The sequence below is a fragment of the Molothrus ater genome, chromosome 7, assembly GCF_012460135.2.
Source record: "Molothrus ater isolate BHLD 08-10-18 breed brown headed cowbird chromosome 7, BPBGC_Mater_1.1, whole genome shotgun sequence".
NCBI lineage: Eukaryota > Metazoa > Chordata > Aves > Passeriformes > Icteridae > Molothrus > Molothrus ater.
In genome coordinates this window covers 21,293,699-21,319,976 of record NC_050484.2, presented here as the reverse complement: position 1 = coordinate 21,319,976, position 26,278 = coordinate 21,293,699, and the positions used below count along the sequence as shown (strand labels likewise).

At 39.5% G+C, this 26,278-nt stretch overlaps 1 protein-coding gene across 1 annotated transcript in view; it reads right to left on the bottom strand.

The window, feature by feature from the left end:
- DPP4 (dipeptidyl peptidase 4) overlaps nt 1-22,386 on the bottom strand; it is a 40,580-nt gene extending 18,194 nt beyond the window's left edge. The window contains exons 1-14 of the mRNA XM_036386688.2: nt 21,982-22,386; nt 21,819-21,903; nt 13,800-13,889; nt 13,135-13,229; nt 12,938-13,012; nt 10,939-10,991; nt 10,765-10,837; nt 9,476-9,596; nt 8,907-9,067; nt 7,006-7,109; nt 3,499-3,628; nt 3,309-3,353; nt 200-304; nt 30-97 (exon numbers count right to left, since the gene is read on the bottom strand). Coding sequence (XP_036242581.1) covers nt 30-97; nt 200-304; nt 3,309-3,353; nt 3,499-3,628; nt 7,006-7,109; nt 8,907-9,067; nt 9,476-9,596; nt 10,765-10,837; nt 10,939-10,991; nt 12,938-13,012; nt 13,135-13,229; nt 13,800-13,889; nt 21,819-21,903; nt 21,982-22,386 — 1,610 coding nt within the window. The remainder of the gene's footprint in view (nt 1-29; nt 98-199; nt 305-3,308; nt 3,354-3,498; nt 3,629-7,005; nt 7,110-8,906; nt 9,068-9,475; nt 9,597-10,764; nt 10,838-10,938; nt 10,992-12,937; nt 13,013-13,134; nt 13,230-13,799; nt 13,890-21,818; nt 21,904-21,981) is intronic.
- Nucleotides 22,387-26,278: the final 3,892 nt, after the last annotated feature.

Below are 26,278 nucleotides of genomic sequence, written 5' to 3'. Positions count from 1 at the left end.
GAAGAGGTACCTTATTTACAGATACTTACAAAAATTGATCAGTTACAGCTTCTATGCTGATTACTTCCCAATTTCCTGAAGTAATAGCTACTGGAACCTGGAGCAGGGGAAAAGGCAAGCCAAGAAGTAGGACATGAGACTCCTGGATCACCAGGAGAAGCACAAGCCAGCAGTGACTGTCCTAGACAAAATTCCTCACCTGTGAGCCATTTATGTAATGGATGTGCTTGTAACCTGCTGTGTCGCTGAAGACTTTGTAGTAGGAAGCCTTGTCGGGTGCAAAGTGAGGGACAGATGGCTGAAACTTGAACATAAGAGAGATGTCTATTAAAGCAAAAAACAAAACTCCAGATCCTAGGCGATAAATTTAGGTTTTAATATCTCTAACCAGGACTCTCAATGCTTACAACAAGGCATCAATGAATGTACTGCAAACATTTTTGCCTTCTGACTTAGTAGGTAGAACCAAAGCCATCACTCTTAAAATAAACATGCTTGAAATATTTTCCTGCTCCTTAAGCAGCAGAAATTCCTAAGTATTAGTCCTGGCAGTGATCCACAGCCCCCCAACTCCCTCTCCCCCACCCAGAATTTGAAGTACTTTTGGGGGTCTTAGTTTTCTACAATTTTAGGAAAAATATGTGCATCTACTTTCAAAAGCACTCTTTTATTTAATCCAATGCAGCTGTAACCTATAAAAATGCAAATTTTGCAAATTCATGTTTTTCTTGAATTTCCCATTTTAAAACACATACTTGTGAACAAATTCTTTGAACTCAATTTTTTTTTTTTAGCTTAACAGTGAAAAATGTCCTGCTCTATTCAAAAAAACACAAGCTGCTTTCCAAGAGGAAATTTTGCTAGCAAGTAGGTGATTACAGAATGACAGAGAATTCAAACTGGAATAATATTTTCATGAAGTAATGATCCATTTATCAATTGAGAGTGACAGAAATGAATCCATTTCTTCTATTGATTGCCATTTGAATGTGCTACATATGGTAGAAAAGGAGAGGAACGAAATTGAGCTGAATGAAATAAAACTTATTTCTGTGACAAATGCCCAAAGGATCTAAATGCTAATTAGGCAACTGACACAATGTAACTGCCTCGGAGATGTTATACCCATGGCTGAAATGGTGAAACAAAGCTGAAGTGATTTGCCTCTGGTCATTCAGAAAGCAATGACAGAAATTAAGTCTTTCTAACTGTGTGCTCCAAATAACCTCTCCTTGTTCCCAAGCAATATTTTTGCAAAAATTAATCTGGCAAATATTTTGCTAGCTCTTCCCTTATTTTTCAAAGTGTGACTTTCCTTTAACTCAACTGGCAAGCTCTAACAGCTGATGACCTGGAAGCCTTATACAGCAATGCAGGCTTTTCTGAGCATTCTTCATTTAAACATAATTTCATCTCTATTAAAAAAAAACAAAAACAAAATACCAAAAACCCAAAAAAAACCCAAACCAAAACCACCAACAAAAAACTTAAAAAGCTTTCCCCACCAAAACCCACAAAAATATTATTACAAAGAGAGGACTATATGTCTGTATTCTACACACATAGATAATTTACTTAAATTTTTCTACACATGAGTATGTGCACATATATATATATATATATAATCTTGCAAATGTATAAAGATATTCCTTATCAGTCAAATATCATTTTATCATCCCTAAGAAGGTGAAAAAAATAAAAAAGGAATAAATATACCTATCCTATCCCCTCTTCAGTCCTCCCTACTCTCTATTTCTTTCTCAAATCCAAGAATTGTACAGTGAGATTATCATTTCTTCCAACAGCTCCTAAGAAGTGGGTTGTCTCTTTAAAAGAAACAAAAAACCAACAACCTAGTTTAGTGGCACAGACTTGCATTTTGCCCTCTCATTTTGCACAACTGTTTACAAAGTCTGCAGCTTGATCATCACATTGTCTAATTGTGAAGCCTTTGCTGCAGAGAAGCAAAATGTGTCAGCGTTAAGGCCTTCCTTTCCATATCAAATTTGACAGCAGGTGGGTTGATCTCTCATCTTCATACTGCGGATGATTTCATCCCTGCTGTTGCCTCCCTCTTTGCATTTCTTTAAACTTTCATTTTTGACTTCAAAAGTGAATTAGTGACTAAAGCATAATCAGTGTGTGGAAAATGCGGGAGTGGAAAGTGTACTCTGTGTTCTCATCAAAAACTCTGAAACTCATTTCTCCCTCCAAATCTGAACTTTTGCATCTCTGCTTCACTTCCCCCAGATCTTCTGTGTGGTTCATTAGGTGCCTACTCCCTACCATGTACAAAAGGACTGAGAGGCAGCTTGGAAAGCATCATCCAGACAGTAGCGGCTGGTTTGGCAGAAGTGCATGAAAATTTTAATCCGGCCAGTTACATTCATCTTGTCCCCACTTCTCTTCAGTGGATATTTTATGCAGGGGAAAAATAAATAAATGAGTAGCCCCAATTAAATCCTGGAATGGTTTGTTGCAACCTGATTGACTAAGAATTACTTTTGTCCTTAATGCCTTTATTCCAATACAATTCAAAGGTTACAGAATACACTTCTAAATACATTTTATTCCCTAGATCTTTCTGGAGGTAATAGGAAGACTAGAAAGCAGGTAAACCAGAATAGCTGGCAACACCCCAGAACAAAGGGAATTCTGAATCTGGGCTCCTGCATTTTCCCCCTACCTACTGCTACCAAAGAAGCAGGTCAGAAGCAGAAAGGAGTCTGGAAAGGGCGCTCTGCTTTTGGTAAGCTGAACAAAAAATCATAGCATGGTGTGGGTTGGAAGGGACCTTGAAGTTCATGTTGTTCCAACGCCCCTGCCATGGGAAGGGACACCTTCCACTAGACCAGGGTGCTCAAAACCCCATCCAACTTGGTCTAAAACACTCCCAGAGATGGGGTATCCACGCTTCTCTGGACAACCTGTTCCAGTGCCTCACCACCCTCCCAGTGAAGAATTTCTTTCTAACACCTAATCTGAGCCTACTCTTTCAATTTAAAGCCAGAACCTCTTGTCCTGTCAACAAGATGCACAGGTCACAGAGGGCATGATTAGAACTCCAGCTACACTGCCCTGTCAGCCCAGCCTGGGAGTTCAGAACCCACTACCCACAAAAAAATTAAGCTTAACCCCAGGTATGGGGCGACATTTGAGATAATTTTTTCCTGTACATGTAAAACACAGCAAGCGAGAGGATTGGACCTACACACAGGAGGCACTGCAAAATGCAACAGGCTCATATGAAATTTTCATAATTATCAGAATTATTTAGCATGTAGCAGTTTTAGAAATTGAATACTCACTCTGCCAATCCAGCCAGTTGTACTTTCTTCAGTAAATTGTTTTTCCTAAGAACAAGAAAAACAAACAATCCCACAACAATTATGTTTATTTTACATCAGGCTTTATTTCTACAAAGATAAACATAGAGATATATTCTACTCCTTTCTAGTTTCATCTACCATTGCAACTCTCCCACCTAATTTCTCTTACCTTTGGACACGACCAAGTAGCATTTTCAAAGTCACAGACTGTGAGGACTGAAAAATTTTGAATTCTTCTGAGCCACTGCAGACAAATCCTTTCATCTGTCACCCATGTTACAACACTCAAATAATGATCACTGAAAACAGCAACAACATAAGATATTTAAAATCCTCTCTATAATAGCATACCATACAATTGCATTCAGCAATTCACTGAATGAGACTCATCTGGCTATTTTCATTTCAATCTACTCTTCAACAATAAACAATGATGCAAATGTAATTGAGCCATTTTTTCAACTGTTTTTGCTGCTAGTAGATGCCTTGGTTATTTTCAGAGATACAATAAAGAATTAGATGGCTCATACAAACCCACTTCCAGAAAGACTGCAATTAAATTTTAACAGATATTCTCTAATGCATAAAATAATAGCTACTCCAGGCTGTTCATAAATCTTGTACTGTGTGCATCTAGAGGAAATTCTTCTGAATATTAAGCTGTATATGCCTTAGATTAAGCAATTTTATCCTTAGCTGCCTGAAGTTGGTTGCTTGTAATTATTTTCTGAATGATAGATACTTTTGTTCAATTTAGTAGTTATTTCTTTAGTTACAGTGGAGGGAGAGATCATACCAAAACCAGATATGACTATTTGAATATTTTACTTTCATCTTCAGAATACCACCCAGCTGACATGAAGGATGAAGTATCAGAAAAAAACCCCCATTTTCATGAATATTCCTGTATATTAATTTTAAAAATGCACCACATAAAATTTAGTGGCTTTGTTTACCATAACGATCTGTTAGATGTACTGTCTTTTCTTATTTTAGATCTTTCCTATCTCCTTGAAGCCTTATGAACTAAAATAAAACAAACTTCCCCTCCAAGGCAAGTATACATTTTTAACCGTAATTTGCACATTTGACTTAGTTCCAAGTTCATGTTCCCTTTTCCCCCAAAGTTAGTTAACAAAAATGTGTGGGAAGTCTTGTGATAAGAGTATCTTTCTGATCACTGCAGTTTGGGGAAGGAAACACTACAATTAGTGTGGATGGATTAAAAATATGTCAGCTGGGTATCAAAACCCTTCAGATTTATTTCTACATTATAGTTTCAAATTCATGTTTGTAAAAGGTCTATTTCTGCATTTATATTTGACTGGGATGTCAGCAGGTCATTTAATCGCTACTGCCATTGAGTCTGCAGGAGCTTGTTGGTGAAAAAAAAAACCAAAAAACCATCATTCTTCCTCTACCTATAATAGTGGTTTCCCTCGTTTTATATAAGGGGAATTAGTCCCACACTTATCACCCCTTCAAAGTGAGAGTCGTTAACAATTCTGGTGACTATAAATCATTAATCAGACAAGATGAACATTACAAGGAAAACAAACAGAACAAGTATCATTTATCGAGCTATTACAAGAACCATCTCTCCCCTGTGAGAGTAGGAATGCACCTTCAGTACTCAACACACAAAAGGTTAACTAAGCTGCAATTAACTCAAGTATAAAGTACAGTAGTTTTGCACTGCCCTTCCTCATTTGTTGTTGAAAAGGGATACTCTGCAACTATTCTGCTTAGAAGTCAGCTTATTCTGGGTAGATAATTTCAGACAAGAAGGATCCATTCCCTTCATCCTCCTGCTGGCCAACAGGAACCCCCTGTATCCATGGTGCCAAAACCAGTGTTTAAATGCTGGATGGATTTCATGCTGGTCATTCAAGCAGTGTCAGGTTTCAAGTACCATCACATGGCAAAGCACTGCCATTCCAGATTCTGGCAGTTTTTCTTGACAAATAAAACTCTTGCTCTGCAAAATAAATGAGCTGTGCCCCCTTCATATGTAGGGGTAAAACTGATGCTCATCCAAGCTCTGGATAGTGCTGTAGCAGGCAACCATTTGCTGAGGCACTGCCCTTCAACATCTCCAGCCAGGCAGGTGGAGTGAGGTATGCCACCAACTGATACCCAGTTTTGCTCAAAATTTAGCTCTGTGGAAGTGAAAATAGAATTTTCCATCACAAAAACTAACCTTTCCTGTCATACAGTGGTGAACATATAAATACAACGTAAATATTCAATATTTTGTGCTTCCAGAAAAAACTCCACCCAACAGCAACACTGCAAATTGCTCACCTTTTCCTACCTGTGTACTTTGCTCTTGCAAAGTTCCCCAAGACTTGTTCTGGCCACCTCAACTTTTGCAGGACACATATGGTGAGACTTGACCATTATTTGGATCAGCCACTGGGAGGAGGAGTGAATTTTGATCCTTGAACTCATAATTCAAAATTTATATCTGTATTAATCCTGACTAACAGAGTGGCAAACCAATTTTAAAATGGATGGACTCCATGTAACTCACACCTCTGTTAGCCAGATGGGTGCGAGGCTGGAAGGTAGCTGATGGTTATTCTCCTCCCATCAACTTCCATAAGGTATTAACAAAAATTAAAGAAACCCTCTAAGACAGCAAAGATCTTAATCAGTACTGAGCAAAATGTAAAGGACTTTTAATTCTGAGGCACTGGAATTCTAGAGGAAAACAAGGCACGACAGCTATCTAACATGCAGCTATGGCAGTGTGACTGTAAGGGAAGGATAAAGAACAACATATTCATAAGAACTTGCATCTCTGTTAACACATGGATGTTACACTGTAGTGAGGTTGAAACAGAAGAGTACTGATTTTCCAGTTATAGGCCCCCACGTATAAAATGCTGGTTTTATGCATAAGCTAACAGACCTTTGGTTTTTTTCTGGTTTATCAGTAAAACCTGTGCTTTCATACCCATAATGTTTGTAAGTGCAAACCTCTAAAACATTTCCACAATACTGTTAAAAAGAAAAAAAAACAAACCCCAAGATTTGGGATAGCAAATTGTGAGCATGCACTTTAAATTGATGTAGCTGCTCTTTACAAAATACATTTATATCATGTTGTGCATTTCCAGTGGCATTTTGAGGAATACAATTTTCCATTTACTCTGAGAGGTGCTGATTTTCACCATCTTCCCAAAGAAAACAAACATTTTAAGTATAAATCTGAAGACATTAAAATCTGAAGACAACCATGATACCTTGCCTTAGCAAGGAATCTGCTTCCAATGAAATCAAATCTTCACTTACCATTAAGGTTTTGTTTTGTTGGTTTTTTTTTTTCTCCAGTGAATAGAAATACATATATTATAATTTGATTATACGAAAACTTGCTCATATTAAAGTTGTACTGTGAAATGACTTCACCATAGTTAGACTCCACTGAATGTGATGAGCCAAGAACTTGTCACATTCTGAATATAACATACATGGAATATGCCATCTATATATAATCACTAGGAGGATAATCTCTGTGCAGATTTTCTCTGGTAAATCTTGTTGCTACCAGAGCCACATTAAATGGAAAAACTGCCATATACACTGAATACAGGGAGGTCACATATAAAAGCTCCTCCTCTCCCATCAAAAGAAACAATCAAATATCAAATATTTAACCTAAATTTCTCACCTTGATTCTATTTCTGCAGGTGGAAAAATTTCAACAGTCTTGAAAGCTGGAAGTAATGTGGTATCCACAATAAAGAACTGTACAGTTGGATTTGTAGCTCCTGCCTAAAAATAAAATTTTTCATTGTATTTTTGAAGAGAAATATTCTTTGTGAAGCGTTTGAAATTATAGATGAATAAGTCACTACAGACAGAAAAGCAAAACCAACCAACTGCAAACATGTGAGAAGACAAGTTCCTAAATGCAGTTTTATGACTGGTACATAAATTATCCTTTGTATTTTTTACACAGAAGTGTTAGTTATGAGTTTCGAGATAAGAAGGACTACTACATTTAGAAACAATCACAGGGCTTGCTGTATTTGACCAGATCTCATCCGACATACCACACACAGTACCTAGAGAGGATCAAATCCATTGCTAACACACAGGGAAGCAGCACCTTACATGAACTAATCATGTCACAGCTGCCTGTACCACAACCAAATCTGTGACTGCAGCATGCACTGCACTATCTCTGGTGTAATGCTGCTGACAGCAAAAGAACTCTGTCAGCAAGGGCTGCTTCTCTTGTGGTTACCCAGCCAAGTCCTCGTGGTGACAGCTAGGTAGCTAAACTTGATCCACCTCCAGAAGTCAGCAATATTCCAAACAAAAGGGGTTTGTAATAAAATGTGTAATTTAGATTGGCAATTCATTCTACACCTTTGTCTCTTCTCAGGGGCGATGCTCAGGACTGCAGCTGTCAGTGACCCTTCTGGGGGAGGCTCCAAGGGCACAGGCCACGTGCTCCAGGACCTTTGGGAAGGGTAGGGAGTGACCATGGCTGCTGCTGAGAAAGCTGAGCTTGGCATAAAGACTGCAATTTCTCCAGCAGACAGCTGTACCAGATAAGATAACTGGCTGTATCATCTGTCCTACTCCATTAATCAAAACTGAGAATAACTTCCTGGGAGGGCCAGATCATCATGGATTGAGGCAGGCAGGGCATGCCGATGCCTTAAACCAACACAGAGTATAAAATACCAGGGGTGAACAGAAAGAACTAAAATGATGGACTTGAGATGATTTCAACCCATCTATTCCTTCCCAGCAATGGAGATGCCCAGCAGTGTGATGGTGAATGTATTATGGAGGCCAGCTATGAGAACATGCTTGTATTGACACTCAGCAGGGTAGTGCAATTGTTGTACTCTAAGTGTAATTTGTACTTGCTTTATGTCTTAAGTGCATTGCTTAGATAAATCAAAATCCTGTATAACATCAAATAAAAGGTAAATCCTGTATTAAATACGAAATCCTCCCCACATGGAGCACATGAAGGAGCACTCTGCACTCTGACTCTCATCCCATTCAGCCCAGTGTCAACTGCGCCATGAGCAGTGGGCATAAAGTCATGTGGAGAGGAGGGGCAAGGAGCTCCTTGCACTAAAGCTTTCACTCTCACAGCTAAAACTGGAAGAGCTTAAGGTGTGGGCAAAGGAGCTCCTTTAGCAGATTCCTCCTCTTCCTCTCAATACAGGAAACTGAAAATGCTACATTAGCTGAAGAAGATTCCATTATCAATACCATGCACAACACTAAGCTAATGTACTTGCCTGATGCCTTGTACCAACTTAGCCCCCTGAGAGATTTTTTTATCTCAACATCTACTCACTACCCCTAAATTTTATAGTGAAACAACAAAACCTTAAATCATACTTTTTATTCCTCCCTCTTTTTTCTTTCCCCTGGAGATAATAAAATACTTTAACATTGCCAGATGCTGTTGACTTCAGAAAGAGTAATCACAGCAAGCTGTTGAGGAGAGACAGACAATATTTTCATTAGCAGAAACTGATTAAATGAGACTACTCTCTTAATGAAACTGCAGAACAAACATGTTTAATAAATAACACAGACCTTGGGATATGGGATTTTAATGGTCTTTGGATACTGCAAGGTGTCTTCAGAATAAAAGGAATACTCTATAACAGGGACTTCTGTATCATTAAAGGATGCATATGCCAAAAAATTGCCATTTGGAGACCACCACAGAGCAGAATGGGTGCCAAACATTTCCTCTGAAAGAGATGCAAATGTATTTAAGTTATAATTGATAAGTTGGCTCTTCAATCCTAGGTGCTGTTCTCATTAGTTTTTAATAGGACTTTTTTAAATTGAAGTTCAGATACTAAAATGCAGACTGTTTGTTGGGGTTCTGAAATGAGACATTAGGTCAATGTGTATAATCTATCATGTGAAGCTAATTCACAATAAAATTTCCAGTGACGCAATGCTAACTAGGCAACCTCATATATATTCTTAGATCACACTAGTCAGGTATTAATCCCAGATAAGGATGCATGTTTCTTTTAAAATACAGAGTTTGATTAATTTGAATTTTTCAGTGGTAAGGAATGAGATAACAATTACAATAAACCAAAGTTTTTACATAATAATGGAAAGTAAAACTTGCTTGATGTGATTACCTTCATAAACCCAGTCTGGTATTCCATTGAAAATTTTATTTTCTTCTCCATTTTTAGTGATTTGCACAGCTTCTGCTGTTGGTGAAGCTTTTACATAAACATTATTATTCCAAACATATGCCTGCAAAACATCATTGTGATAAAAATTACTATTACAGTAAATCTTACTTCCTTTCTTTATTTCATCTACTGGGCAGTAGATTTACAACAGATGACAAAAAACATCTTTAAAAGCTGCATTTCACCAAACAGCCTTGATACTTAACAAACTTGGAATTACTAATATAAATCAGGGTGAGCAGTATAACTTCAGGCCACAATGCAAAACACCAAACCAAATATGAAAAGTGATATGACTACTCTATATTGAGTTTTGAAAATCTTGCAACTCATTTTCTCCAAAATACAAACTCATTTTCCTTCATCAGGAGTTTTCCACTTATTTTTCTTTCAAAAAAAAACTATCAGGGCTTTGCTAAAACATTCACTGGGGTCTCAGTGCTGCCAATAGCTCTGCAAAGCTGGTACATTTCTTCAGCAGCACTCAGAACTCTAGTGTTTGGCACCTGCCTGCCTCTCTGATCACCCCTGGTACTCATCTCCAATAACTGAACAACACAGTTTCATTCCAGAACTTTGCTCCAAGATGCAGAAACTCTTTTCATCTTCCTTTGCTTCTGTTGCTGGTCTTTATAATTGACATACAAATTCACTAAGCAATAAGAATAAATGAACACCACATTGCCCCGTGGCAGTCTAACACACAACACAAGGAAGGCACAAGCCTTGCAAATGTGGTGGTTGGCACCATTGACATGGACTGAAGAGGAGAGGAGAAAGAAAACAACAGTGGGAAAGAGTACAAGACAGATTTTAATCCTCTAATCCCATTACATGCATCCATCAAGTAAAACTTCATCAATTTCTCTGTAATTAGAAGATAAAAATCACAGAGTGATGATTAAATAGACAGTTGTAATGCTGCTGTCTTTGAAAAGGATGAGCTACTGTCTGCAACTGTAAAAACACAAAGTTCCTGTGCATTTGTGCATTTCATGACTGCTGGGGCTACTAGTTACTTTCAGGAATGTATTTTCATTAAAGAACAAAAGAAAACACAGAGAGGAACTTTGGAGCCTTTCCAGCTACAGTAGTCAATTTTGAGACTAGTTCAGCTACTTTACCTAGCAGTAGGAAAGTACCAAAACTTCAAGGGTACAGACAACATGAGTTTCCATGTCATGTGTAGGAAAATGACTCTATATAAAGTTTTATTTTTCTTTACTAACCAGCTTATGACCAACAGGTGACCAGGATATATACTGCGTATCATTAGGTAGTAGTCCATCATCTAAGATAGAACTGGAAAAACAAAAACAAAATGCAGCCAGGAGAAATCAGTGAAATTACATTTAGTGCAAAATGAATGTTAAAACAACATTTTATGTGCAAAAATTACTGACCTGCTACTGAAATTATAGATGTGATACGAAGCTGTAAATGAATGCCTCCACAACTGCAAAAGAATTATTTTAATAGTAAAGAAAATAAATTTCACCAGGTTTCACATCTCTTGCAGCCTGAATTACCCCTAAAGCTCTCCTTGTGATTTTTATTAAGATATTTAATATTATTTTTATTAAGATTAGAGAGAACACAATGAACATACAAGGGTAACAGATCCCTACCAGGTTTAAGGAAAGACTAAAGAATTTCCAGTCTTCTGGGGTCATCACTTAAATACACTGACTGAGGCCATTGACCGATTAATGACAGAGCTACAGATGCCATAGATGCTGCAGATTTTCAGAAACCCTTGTAGCTACATGGCAGACTATCATCAGTGTGCAGTTAACCCTCCTCCTTGTGCTTTACTGGCTCATTTCCTGTTTCCTGTCTCATTTTTCATGTTGTATTATTTAACTTGGCATCTTATTTTATAATAGCTCTCACAAGTCCCAGCAGTATGTCTGCAGCATTTCCTCCACTACCAGGGTGACCTATTCCCATTCATACTGTCACAGAAATAAAACCCTTCTTTGAGTAATCTGCCTCTTGAAATCTGTATCGCTCTGTGGGCACTTAACAGAGAGAAGGATGATGATGATAATGCACACACATTTAAACATGTTCACTATGTGGGGCTGGAGAGGTTTGATTCAGCCCACAGCACTGACATATTGCAATAATGCTCCCTTCTAAGAGGGTTCTTGGATATTTGTATGAAGATATAAACCAACAACTTAGTACTATACAGCCAGATGGCTATTACATAACAAGTGTCTACATCCTCATGATTCATTTTGTTACTCTCTTCCTTTGCAATAAAGATTAATAATAACAGAACTTTCAATCACACTGTTATATAAAGGTTAAAATATCTTGCTTCAGCATTGAAACAAAATTAACTCTTATGAATGCAACAAGTAAATACTACAGAGCAATAAATTACAAGTAGAGGAGATATGTAGGGTGGCTGGTAAAATATTAGGCATTTTGTGGCCTTTAATGATGAGTGAAGAGCGAAATAATTCTGAACAATTCAGAAAAACAAAAGTTAGGAGGCTTAGGAGGATCCAGCATGGAAGCTAAAACTGAAAAAAAATTGATGACTGAGTGCACAGACTGCATCTGGCACAGCTCAAGAACCACTCTGGGACTGCAAGGCCAGGGCATGTAGACAGTGTTCAGTGACACAGTGCTCAAGTATTTGCACAAGTTAGCGCTGAACTTTTTACAAACAGAACAGGCACCTCTCTAGAAAAAGGAAAGAACAACAAAGTCAGCCGTTTCTCAGAGCACAAACTGCACAGCAAACGATCACCACCGTTAGGCTTCTCAGTTGGCACCCAGAGCCAGGTTCTCATGCCACCTGGCATAAATGTGGGCTGACCTCTGTTGCACGGTTCAGCACCGTGCCAGGATGAGGCATTCTGCTGCAGGCTTTTCATGTGCTCGCTGACAGGAGGCAACAGGGATACACAAGCCCACTCCAAGCACAAGCCTTCTTTGAAGCACATGCAGATTTTCATTCACCTCAGTTTTAAACTCTTACCTCCTACCACCACAATGTAACAACCACATATATATATATAGCACACATATACAAGCAGATGTATACCAGCATATCTACTCATCACTTCTCCTTACCCACACAACTCCTGGGACAGCCATGCCTATCTACTCTCCTAGATTGTCTTCCCAGATAAACCATCCAGCCTTGTTCTCCTTGCAATAACTCTACATCCACTTTTTATCCAGATGATTTTTTCCCTCGGGCAGTCAGCTCTCTTCTGCCAAGCTCACAGATAATACCAGTCTAGTCTCCTCCTGCCTGCTCAACTTGACTGTGCCCTTACATCCATCCATCTTCCTGCATTTCCCTCATGTTCTCTCAGCCTCTCAGTTGTTCCCAAACCTTTATTTTCCAGTTTCATCCTCAGTTGTAAAGTGCACTTGTACCTTTGTATAGCTGTATTGCAGAAGAGCAAACTTTAGGTCAGGAGACAATATAACAGTGCTTGCCTGGTACTTATCCTGTCAACAAAGGAAGGGCAAAAGAAACACATTAAGCACTGATTCCAAAGACTATGCAGAACAAAATATGAAATCCAATACCTTTCCCAATGTCTGCATATATTACATATAAGTCAACATACTAAAGTTGTATTTGCCAGGATTAATGTGGATGTTCCATTCTCAGCACTGATACACAGGATGTCCCCATTATCTGTTTTGTGAAGATACTGATTTCCTAAAAGCACAAGAGAGATGACAACAAGAAGTAAGTAAAATGCTCATCAGTTACTTCTATTTGCCCTTTATGCTTTTAAGCAGGAAATAAATCCCAAAAATCTGCTTAATGCTGTGTTTCCCAATTCTATAATGAATGGATGCTTATAGCAGAAGAATGTTCACAAAACGTAGTCGTGGAGCCCACAGCATCCACCTCCCAGCATCCCTTTCCCTTGGGGCACTTGACATACTCAGAAGGAAAAGCAGCCTGCATCTCCCTGTTCTCTGGCAGCCCAAAGCACAGGAAGCTGACACACCTCAGAGGGCATCATGCTTCTACCCTAAAGCACAGGAGTAAGTATGCTCTTTTAGCAGTAGGAGAATATCACTTGCCATGAACATGAGCACGTTTCTAAGGGAAACAAGGAATCAACCCTTTGAGCTACGTGCTGTTCTATAATGGCACAATTAAATAATTGACTTTTTTTCAGAATACAGTAGTCACCTCAGCATGAGGTGACTGCTAGTGGTACATTGCTGAAGGTAGCACATTTTCTTGACATTCAAGTTGTATGTATAAATGAATTACCTGAAATCCACTCCAAATTATGTGTTTTGTACTTATAGTCATTGTTCAAGTAATTCTGTAGAGTGTACGTCTTTCCTGAAGGGGTCTCTTCTGAAAGAAACAGACAGAAGAGAGATTCTGATCTTTGCTGAAAATTGTTTCACCCCAGCTTCTTAACCTGGCTACTGAGTGGATTTTTGTTGCTGGTTATTAAAGTGTTTTAGCTAACCGTCTCTAAAGTAGTAGCAGTGGGAAGGCAATAAAACTTTATTGCAAGGTAAATTCAGCAAGCATAAAATAAAGGAGCGTCAGCAAGGTCACTCAACAAACTCATGGAAATGAAAATACCTTTCTGACAGTGAAAACAATTACCAGAAGACCTCTGGCTCTCTTACCTCAGCAAACATGTACTCCTCAAAAGCTGAAAAGAAGTGATCTTTGTGCCTTTCTCCCCACGCTCACTCTAGGAAGTTCACTGCAAAGCCCCAGTTGCTAATAGTCGCAATTGTGAATCATTTGCTAATCCTTAAGCTCAAATTTCAGAAATGCCTCAAATAAAAAAACCCTAAAAATCTGAGAAGCAGTAAAATATTCATGGAGGTCTAATTAAAAAAAATAAATAACAAACACTTCCTGATAAAATTATGATGAAATAATTGATTAAATATTTATCCCTCTTTTGATGTGATTTTCACCAAGGTATCTTTAAGTTCAATTTAGCATTACGATTTTGATGGGAGAATTAAAGCTAAGTAACTGCCTTAGTCTGAAAAGACCAAGTGAAACTTTGAATCTAATTAAGCTAATGAGTTTGGTCATCAGCTTCAGCTGCAGTCAGCTTCTATGTAAAGTATTTCTTTCTCACTGCTTGCAGTGCACAAGCTACTTTTTCCAAAGTATGACAAGTAGTAACAACAACAACAACAACAACTCATTCTGTGAGTCTTTGTGATTCTTTTCTTCCAAACAAACACTACAGATTTTAAATTCAGGTGTGCAATTCTCTCCCTGCAGCCTCCCTTTTTTTTTAATGGAAACCTAAAATCTACCTTCATCTACCAGCATATACCCTTTTACCTACAGGGTCCAGAAAGGAAGGAATTTTAATTTCAATTGGCTAAATCAAAAGACTGGAAAAAAAGCAACTCATAAAAACACTCAAGTACAGATGTGGTGACTAATCAACCAAGGTGCTAACCTGCCCAATCAATTCTGAGACTCATCTTTTGGATACTTTTAAACACACTGCCTTCACTTTCCTGCAGGCTGGATACCTGTGACATCTGGAACAGCACATGAAGACATTCATATCAGCTATTACAGCTTTACTCTCATTTCCAAACAATATAAACTGTATATATACAGCACAGACTGTACAACTACCACTGCAAGAGAGGTAACAAACAATTATTTTAGCCTAAAAAATCCTCAGAAAAGATTAAAAAATGCTTGCCCGTTTCCCTTTGAAATGTGACTCTTTAAAAAAATTACTAGGCTGGATTTATTGCTCTTGAAGTTTCTGTGAGAATATTAATTTCTCAGGTTATTTATTTAACTGAATATTTAATTTGATGGATTATGAACAAGTGGGTATTTAATATTCATACACAGTTGTCTAGTTGGGAATATGACTTCTTCCTAATCGAGAAAGTGTCATTTTCAATCAGAGGGGCTTCAGAAAGCAACAAACTCTCTCTTGGAAAAGGAGAAGCAATTTAAGACAGGTGGCTGATGAACAGGTTTAGGGATTTTTCCAAACTGATGAATGTTTTTCTCCGTGGTGACATACATATTTTGCTAAGGTCTCATTACTAAAAATCAGGACACTATTAAGATTTGTTGGCTATGTATAAAATTAAAATTTCATTTTCTGTCAACACCTTCCACATAGTATCTGAATATGAAAACACACGCCAAGCTGTAAGGGTACAGTCATAGAAGTTCTAGTTGAAGCATTTTCTTAATCTACAAGGTAGGCCATTACCAGTATATTCTTACTTATCCACTTTTTGCCACTGACCAAAGATACTCAACATACATTGAATTCCAAATTTTGGTTCTTATTGTTCAGATTCCATTTGAAAAGAAAGGTCAAACAGGATTATTTTGACAGAATAAATCAATTGCTGACATTCAAGAGCATTTTATTTGCTTTGAAGATGGTATACAGGTCAATGGATGTTTATATTTTAGCAAAACTGCTTCTTTCACTCTTAGGCTCCTCAGAGAGGCTGCATTTTCTTGTTATTTTTCTTTTTCAACAATTCAACATACAGACTTATTTTTCTAAACTCCCAATGATGAGCTTCCAATGATCAATACTTGGGCCAGTTCTGTTTAATAATCTTTATCCATGCTTTGGATGAGGGAATTGAGTTCATCCTCCTTAAGTTTGCGGACAACACCAAGTTGGGCAGGAGTGTTGCTCTGCTGGAGGGCAGGAGGGCTCTGCAGAGGGATCTGGACAGGCTGGATCAATGGGCTAAAGCCAACTGCCTGAGGTTCAGCAAGTGCCAGCTCCTACACCTGGGTTACAACAGCCCCAGGAAGTGCCACAGGCTGGGCAGAGTGGCTGGAAGGCTGCCCAGCAGAAAAGGACTGGGGGTGCTGTCAACACCAGGCTGAACATGAGCCAGGGTGTGCCCAGGTGGCCAAGAAGGCCAGCAGCATCCTGGCCTGGATCTGGAATAATGTGGCCAGCAGGAACAGGGCTGTGATTGTCCCCTTGTACCTGGCACAGGTGAGGCCACACCTCAAGTGCTCTGTCCAGTTCTGGGCCCCTCAATTCCAGACAGACCTGGAGGTGCTGGAATAGGTCCAGAGAAGGGCAATGGAGCTGGTGATGGGTCTGGAATACAAGTCCTATGAGGGTGGCTGAGGGAGCTGGGAGTGTTCAGCCTGAGAAGAGGAGGGTCAGGGGGAATGGTATTGCTTTCTACAACTACCTGAGAGGAGGCTGTGGTCAGGTGGGGGGCTGGCTCTTCTCCAGGCAGATAGTGACTGGACAAGAGGAAATAGCCTGAAGCTGTGCCAGAGAAGGTTCAGGCTGGACATCAGGAAGAATTTTTTCACTGAAAGGGTTGTTAAGCATTGGAAAGGAGTGCCCAGGAAAGTGGTGGAGTCACCATCCCTGATAATGTTTAAAAGATGACAAGGATGTGCTATTGTTTAGCTGATAAAGTGATGTTCAGTCAAAGGTTGGACTTGATGATCTTGGAGGTTTTTCCCAATCTTAATGATTCTGTGATTCATCTCCACCCTGGTCTGACTCCTGACAGTACATTGGATTTCCACTGGCATAATGATATACAGGAATAGTTACATCATAATACCCCTGCTACAACAGTAAAACTGTAAGGCCTTCTGCAAAGAAGTCTCCCAATCGTTTACATAAGCAGTACTCATACAAAGTTGATAACCAATTCTGTTTGAATTTTGAAATTTCCTATTAATATGCCACCCTCTCTTAAGAGAAAAACTGAGTTGGTTTCTGCAGGTGTGAGGTGCTGACATTGTTTAACCCAAGTTGGCAACTAAGTACCACTCCCTTCCTTCCTCCCTCGCCCTCAGTGGAGATGGGGAAGAGAATCAGAAAAGATAAACCCATAGGTTGAGGTAAGAATAGTTAATGATTGAAATAAAAATAAATATAATACTCCTAATAATAGTAATAATATTTGTAATGAAAAGGAAAGCAAGAGGAATAAAACCCAGGAAAGAAAACTGATGCAAAATACAATTTGCTCACCACCCGCTGACCAATGTCCAGCCAGTCCAGGCAGCAATGGGCACCTGGCAGCCAATCCCCCAGTTTATATGAGCATGACACTATGTGATGTGAAATACTCCTTTGGTCAGGCTGGGTCAGCTGTCCTGGCCATGCTCCCTCCCAGCTCCTTGTGCACCGCTTTTCTGGCAGAGCCTGGGAAACTGGTGTCCATGACTTAAGGGTAAGCACTACTTAGAACAACCAAAAAACATCAGTGTGTTATCCACATTATTCTCATACTGAATCCAAAACAGAGCACTGGACTGGCTACCAGGAGAAAATACCTGATTCCCAGCCAAAACCAGGACAGGTGTAAAGCAAACAAGAATTTAACAATTGTGTAAAGTTTATGGTATGTCATATCACCATACCAAAACGGAACCATGTTGAGAAATTACTTTTGGCATATGTTTTGGTTATTCTCCAGTGTCAAGGCTCATTTTCCTAATTTCCATGTGTAATTTAAAAAGAAAAGGGGCAAGAAATGGATGGACTTTAAACCATGCTAAATAATAAAAGCAATAACATTGGAAGCTTTACTGCATATTCACCACTACCAAGACAGGAAAAACCATATAAAGGGAAAGACAAGTGCAAGCATGATGTTCATGTAATAACAAGAAAGGGATAGAGAAATTATAAAAAAACAGAAAAGGTGAATGGTTATTGCCATTTTAAAGTGAAGGCAGAAGAGCAAGAATGATCTGCAAGCAAAGCATGTAATTTAGGAGCAGCAGGAGAGATGCAAGGGAATCCTGGCTGATTCAGTGGTCAGAAAAGTAAGAGACATTTCAGGCTAGTTTTTCCAAATCTGCTGTATCCCCATTTCTTTTCCAACCTGTAAAAGAATACTCTAACTCTTCCCCCCTCCTGTATACTCCAGCCCCCAGTTACTATGTGACAGTTAGAGACCTGATTTTCAGCAAAAAAAATTGGTAGAAACTACTTTGCTGGCTCAGGACCAAGACTCACTTAATCCAGAATTCTATCCAATACCCAGGGGCTGATACAGGACATTCAGAAGAGACCACAACCAAATGTGAGTGCTGTGACACCTCCTGGAGCAGTTCATCCAAAAGCCACTCCATGGGGCTGCAGAGAGCTCCCTGGAGGGATTTAATCATTAACTTGGTAAATCAACCTCTGGAATCTCTCTCAAATTTACCCCATCTCATGCAAAGGGAGGAAATAACAGCAGAAGCGTTCTATAGATAGCAATCTACTGTTGATAATGGGGTTTCATATTATTGTATTACTCAGCATTTGAATTAGGGTAGATAACTGAGTTAAATGACAGTTACAGAAGTCAAGGACATGTAGCAGGAAAACATGTCCATTCCCTATCTTTTCACACACACACAGAACACTCAGGCACCTCAAGGTCATTAACTTCTCCAAGACCTGCTGTGCTCTTCCAGCCTCTCCTAGGCACACTTCTATCAAAAGACCACAAAAGCTTCTCATTTAGCGAACATCTCACCTTTAGAGAATTACAGCTGTGAGTGAAGAAACCTGGTTTGTGGACAGGCAGCTGTATGGGACCCTCACTCTAAGGCTGCCTATGACTTGCTCATGGCAGCAGAATAATAGCAAATATTGAACTGTCTCCTTGCTGCTCCCAGCATTGCCTGCTCATCCTCCCACCCCTGGTGTTCCTGCCCAGATGTAAGGAGACCTGCAGTCAAAGAAGTGGTAAAGGTAAATACAGACATGGGAGGTTTCAATCTGCCTTTTGCATGGAAGGTTATAGGAGAAAAAAAACCCAACAACTGTGAGAAGTGTAAGCAAATTGGTGAATCATGAACAAACAGACCAAATATGTTTTTATAAATATTCATGCTTTAAGGGTAACAACTTGTTGCTGTAGTCACCTGTTGGATAGTTCCTCAAAGCACAACAATGCTTTGATCAACAGACTTCAAATACAAACCCCAACGCTGTTTTGAAATTAAACTGTTTGATGAAAGTAGCCCCATGTGGTTATTAAATATAAAATGAAGTGTCAAAATAGGCAGTGGGCCTAAATGAAATATAGAATTTTGTACAGAGTTCTGTCAGCAGACCCTCCAAGTAAATGGCTGCACCTCAAATTAGGGAACTACTTCACAAATTTAAGTCATCACTATTTGTCCATGCTAAGTGTCTGCAAGAAAAGAAGCAGAAGTTCTGCTTGCAAGGCCTACAGGCCAGCCAACAGGTCAGAACTCTGCTGGAGAGGCAAAATTCCACTACCTTTCACTGCACTGGAGACCACTTCTCCAACTAATTATGTGCTGCATGAATACTAAGCTTATGAAATGAAAATAATTTGAGAAGCATGGCAGGGAAAAAAGCTGCAGACCATAGGTAAGAAGTTCAAACTCAAAATTATCTGTTTATATCAATAACCGTCATATTCACTCCCTGTACAATGCTTGAAACATTGGGATGAAATGAAAACTATTTGACTGCAATTGGAGGGATTTTTATCAGAGCAGACTTTGATTTCACATAGTCACAGTCACATGAGCTGCTCCTTCCCAAAGCAGTTTTACCACTTTTCATTTTGTACTCAATCATCTGCATGGCCCAAGAGGCATCCATAGCTACATGTGCTGTGGTTGTTCATTAAAGCCATATAATCAAACTAGTGATTAATTGCCCTAACCTATAAATTACTACTTTATGAGTACACCACCTGTACACTCTCAGCTAACAGAAAACATCTGTTTAGCACCCTTCAGTCAAAAATTCAAAAGAACTCTGCAGTTCCCAAACTACAATGGTCACAGTTGTTCAGATGTTACTGCTGGCCTGATTTGTGAAGAGACAGGAATTCAAGTTTTTGAACTGGGACCACTCCATCTCAATCCTTATTTTACCCAGAGGGACTTAATGAACCACCTGGGTGTGTTCTCTATGCCTTAATTTGAACCAACAGTAAGAAGTCTGACACACTGTTGTACTCTTTTATAACCAAAGGAAACAAGCCAAGGCTGACAGCATAGTGGTATTCTGTGTATCGTAGAACAGAAATGCCTCTTTGAAGTAAAATTAATTTACTATGTAACTGAATGACTGATCTTGAATTGCAGCCACTTCTAGAGGAAAAGAACTCCTATGCTACAACTCATGAAAGAAGAAAACCCACTTTATTTACAGAAAGACATAGCATTGGCATCAAGATAGACAAGTACGAACTCTTCAGCAGAGTTCAGGCCTGCATACTGAATTCTTTCACTAGGTGTTACGCCTGCACACATCCATCTGATAAGTTATCAAGACCCTTTCTCTTGCTCTTCCCCACTTGTGAAATTCAGAGTATTTTTTGTCACCTCAAAAATCTGCTTTTTTTTGAGATAAGTGGCAAAAAGCTGCCCAAAAATAAGAGAAAACAGACTCAGCATCCACTAATGGAAGTTTCAGCCTAGAAGGCATGTAACTCAGATATCTGGACTTTGAAAATCCAGTTCTGAATGACTGTGATATTGATATTAATATTAATAGAACTGAACTGCAAAACAGTTTAATGTAAATTATGCCACAGGAGCACCAGTGACACAAGCTCCACCTCTTTAACCAACACAACAAAACCTCCCAACTTTCTGCACACATAAGCAATTTCCCAGCACATCGTCAAGATCCACTTACACATCTTCACTTTTTTTGGGGTGCACTTCTCGGGCCTAGGTCTAGTCTAGAAACGCCCCCTTAGAGTGTGCTGTGCTGGCTATGCATATCCCGACGGCTCAGCTGTTAATCACAGCACAAAACGAGAGCAGCTCTGTCCTACCAGCTGAAAGCACTGCTTGATCAGGATTTAATGCTGTTCCACATTAACCTCCAGAGCGACCAGGGTGACCTGGAAAGTGCTAACTGGTCGGAGTCCAAAAACTCATTCAGAACCTTTCTGTACTTTTCTGACCTCTGTAACTGTGCTGTTTATATAATTTCACTTAATGGTGTTAACAAAATTGTGCAAACAAAGCAAATGAGAGGGAATATAATCTTTTCAATACACTCTAGAAAAATTAGTAATTGTCAATTTACTGCTGGTTCGAGAGCCTTTGGCGACAATAAGAACAGAAAATGGTGAAAACGACAATGCTTCTGACTATTATCAACAAACATGAAGATTAAGAGACTTTTTAATTGTCTCTGCGCCCCCCACCCCCTCAGGTGAGACGGCCGTACCTCCCGCTTTCCCAGACCCCGTTCCCTGAGGCAGAAACTTTCCGCAGAACTTTCCCCGCTCCGCAGCGCGCCCCCCGCCCCGCTCCCCGCGCACTTACGGCGGGTGAGCAGCACCAGGGGCACGGTGATGACCACCACAACCACGGCGACCCCCAGGATCCCCAGCAGCCACTTCAGGAAGCTCTGCAAGACAAGTCCCGTCAGCCGCCAGCGGCGCAGGCCCTGCCCGCGCTGCCGCCCACCGCGCCCTCACCCACCGGCATCGCGGAGCGGATCAGAGCGAGCCGAGCCGAGCGGCGAGCGAGCCGGGCGGAGCCGAGCCGAGCCGAGCCGAGCCGAGCCGGGCGGAGCCGAGCGCGCTGTGGCTCCGCAGCCCCCGCGCTGCCCGCGGGGCTCCGCTCGCGAGCGGCGCCGGGGCGGGGGCGGGCTGGGGGCGGCTGAAGGGGAGCGGCAGGCGCTGGGCGTTGTGCAAGATCCCGGCTCTCCGCGGGGGGAGCGGCGCTTTCCCCGAGTGCTCGCAGCCCGGCGGCGCGGTGACACAGCTGGACGCGGCAGGAGAGACTTGGGACAGCGGGGGGACTTCTGTCGGAAATCAGATAACGGCCCAGAAAGTGAAATGCCTTCAAACGCTGATGGACACTCCCAATGTTTTGATAACACCGTCATTTCTTGTTAACTTCCTGCTCTTTGAACTTCTTTTTCTAGCAGTCATGAAAAAACAGATAAAATTGCAGGAAGGGCTTATATTTATAGTTTTTTGGCACTGGAGATAGATGTGTAAGTCTGCTAAGTGGGTCTTTAAATTAAAATCAGAAAATGGAAATATAGGACAAAAGTTTAAAATTTAGTGTTGAAGATGACCCTTGTGTATGACATAAAACAATTCCCTTTCCAAGGAGAGTTTTGAGTATGTGCTGAGAAAGTAAGACAAATTGTGGTCAGAATAAGAAAAAAGACAGAATAACCTGTAAATCAAAACTGTAAAGCCTTTGATTGTTTAAAAATCTGAGTCCTACCAGTTATTAAAAAAACTGTCTTTCTAAATTATTTTAAGAGCTCTAGCCTCCAAAACAATAATTGTAAGTCATGCTTTTTGTTTTATCCATGTTAGATTTTCCTCCTCTAATTGCAGAACACTAGTAGCTACCAGAGACAGATGCAGGTATTTTACGAGTTGCGAAATGTAGCAGAAAAAGTATGTGATCTGCTGAAGCAAGATTTCAAGTCAAGGGAAATAGCAAATGTTCTTAGTCTTGCCTTCAAAGAGCTTGTCAAAGCTTTCAGAAAGGTAATGCTGCTTGCTCCTTCATTCTGCTTCTGCAGACGGAGTACAGCATTTAATATTTTACTGCTGTTTCTTAAGCAAACCATGTCTGGAAGCGGGAAAATAGCTTTTTGTGATAAAAAAGTCTCCTTTAGTATAACCAAAGTGTTTACAAACTTTAAGGATGTGTCTAGGAGCTAACAGACTTCATCTAGGGACAAACGTGTTCTTGCTCATTGTTGTATACCATGCTCCTCGAAGGTAGCAGCTGGTACTAGTTACAAATTTATGCTGTGCTGGCAGTATTGGGTTACCTTAGGAAGGTCATTAATGTGCCCTGATAGTGGTTCCAGGTAGCACAGTGTACATTTACCATGCAGCATCCAGCCTGCTGCAATTTCACAGCTTGCTAATCACTAATCTCTGAGTGGATAAGGCCTCTTCTATAAAGTAAAATCACAGTGAAATAACAGTGCTTTACATTACTTTTCAAAGTAGCATCTCATTATATGGTGTAAGATGCATGACCAATGTTTCAGAATGTCTTACAGCTCCACTTAAATACCAATCTGCTATACTGTGCATCTGTTTGTCTTATCAACAATCAAAGAGGAAAATAAAACACCACCACCCCTCACCCCAGGGTGAATTTTCCTTTTCCTAGTGAGTAGGAATCACAACATAGATATAATTCAGTCAATCTGTGCATTTTTCCCCCCTAAACATTTAAGTAGTGATCATCACAAGGTCTCAAAATGTACAGTCAAATTATGTCAGTCTTGTGAAAAAATGTACCTGAATATTTTGTAGCTTTTCACAGCCAATTTGCAGTTTAGTAATATTTTGAGAGATTATCTCCCATGTTTTAAAGTTTCTCAGTGGTGAATTCTAAGGAGAATAAAGGAGCAGTACTGTCAATGCATATGGCTGGTTTCTGTGGGAACATAATTTTAAGTGCTTTTGGAAATATTGGTTCTTATGTCTAGATCAAATTTTTAGTAACCTACAGTGCCTCTGACTGTGGTCATGCCAGAGGGATTTACAGGACCCAAATCTGTAGGCAGAACCATCTGAGTGATTCAGTAATAGTCAGTAAAGCAGAATATGTTTTCCATTGAGTTGTAATAGTTCCTAACAATGATTCTCTACAACTCGAAAAAAATCTCAAGTTCCTCCTGACTGATCAAAACACTCATGATCCCAAAAAAATATTGTTATGGTCATGCTTCTGGTTCTCAGTCAGATTGTCTTTTGTGATAGCCTGAGACTTAAAAAAATTCTTCCAGCTAAGTATTTCAAGTTACTTTATACTGTGGTGTTCTTTTGTAATCAGATATGTATTAGCACCATGCCAAGAAATTAAACAAATGACTATCCAGCAGTGGCTGCTACATGATGAAATTTGAGAAGCTGTAGCTTCATATTGTATGTTCAACACAGTGATATTCATAAAGAAGTTGCATGATTGCAAGGAGCTACTGACTAGAAAAGAATGAAAATGCAGCTTTCAGCCTGAGGCTGACCTCCCAAACAGCTGGGGGATCTGCCAGATGCAATGTCTTCCTCACACTTCTAGCCTCAGTAAAACTCAAGACTTTGTTAGACATCTGTTTATATATACATCCAGAGCCTTTCCTCCAGAAATATTTGGAAAAGCCAAACTGCAAAAATGAAAAACTTAAGCTCTCTGCAGAGTAAAAAAAAAGTGACTAAAATGTCACTTTAAAAGTTTACTTTACAGGTGCAATGATTTGAAATCCGATATTCCAGATTTCTCAGTGTGTTCCTGTGGGAGACAAAATATGGGCTGGATAAAGTTTTGTGTGGATTCAGTGGCTCCAGTGAATAGTGGAGTTTCATTTTTTCTTTGCATTTGAAGTTGAAATGGCATGACAGTTTTGTAGCAAATCTTTGCATTGGTTCCATTTGAGAGGATTGTGAAGAGAGTGTTAACTGTAAATCAAGAAAGAAAAATCCCTTTTTTATGTGATTATGTCACTGGGACATCAATTTCAATGTGGTTAGTAGCAACTGTCACTTAGCTCTTTCAAGTTTGTATATTTTTCTTTAGAAAATTGTTTTCTTGGGAACTACAGATTCTTACATGTCCTCTGAGCACAGTTGAATGGTTAGAGAATCTCAGGTATCTCAGTTTCTGCTGTTTTTTGGTTTTTTTTTTTTTTTTGGTATTAATTCCAAGTAGTTGTCTTGTTTTCATGAAATATGCTTATTTTTCCAGATATTTAGTAAATAGTATGGAAGAGAAAAGATGCTGCACACTCAGCAAATAAAATACAGTGAGGGCATTTTTAAATATAAGGCCACATGGAAGTTCAAGGCAGCACATGTGCAATACACAGAGGACTCCAGCTATTGTAGTAAAGACAAAGAGATTGTGACTTCTTTTTCCCTGTACTTATACTCTTCACTGAATTTCATGTAGCATGTGTGAGAAATATCCAGGGCATACCTTATTACTGATGCCATATGGACTTGTTCTATGATTTCAGGATATGTAAATCCTAGTCCTGTTGAGGTGAAACATGTGTTTGATATTTCTTATTATAAGCTCAGCTTGTCTCATTTGTGAAGAAAGGGTTACTTTTGATTCATGCTCTAGATCAGGACTTAGAAAATTAGAGGTTAAATGTTTTTCTTGTGTTCCAGACAAGCTGCATAAACTTGAGAAAATAATTCATATCCCTCTGTTCCTAAAGCATATCATTTGTAAAAGTGTGGAAAGCCCAGTATTTTCATAGCTGACAAAGTCATCACCAGGAGGGGCTCAAAATCCCTGGTGACAGACACTGCGAAAAAATGGATTTGTAATTGAGGAATCCTTCCTTCAGAACACCAAAACATCCTGGACAAAGTGAAATAAAACATTTCAAAGGCAATAGTTGAGTCTGTGGGAGCAGCAGAGTTACCTTGTACCATTTTATCCTGGGCCATATGTATCCAACTGTGTAAAACTGAATCTTTTCCAGTTCCGCTTGGACCCAAATCCCACAAATGGGATTAAATAAACAAATAATATGTATACACAGCCTCCACCTTTTTTCCCTTTTTCTTTTCTTATCTCCAGTGGTATTTTGGATGTTATGATTTTATATTTTCTTTAGTGCAAGATTCTATTGAATTTAAATTGTTTAAAGTTGGGATGTTAGCAAAGCTTTCTGTTGTTGCCAAGAAGCTGATCAAGATGCCAAGTTGGGTATGATCTGTTCTGATCTAAAATTACAGAATATTCATTCCTATAGCACTTTGGAAGAATGATCTAATATTTTCCCAGAA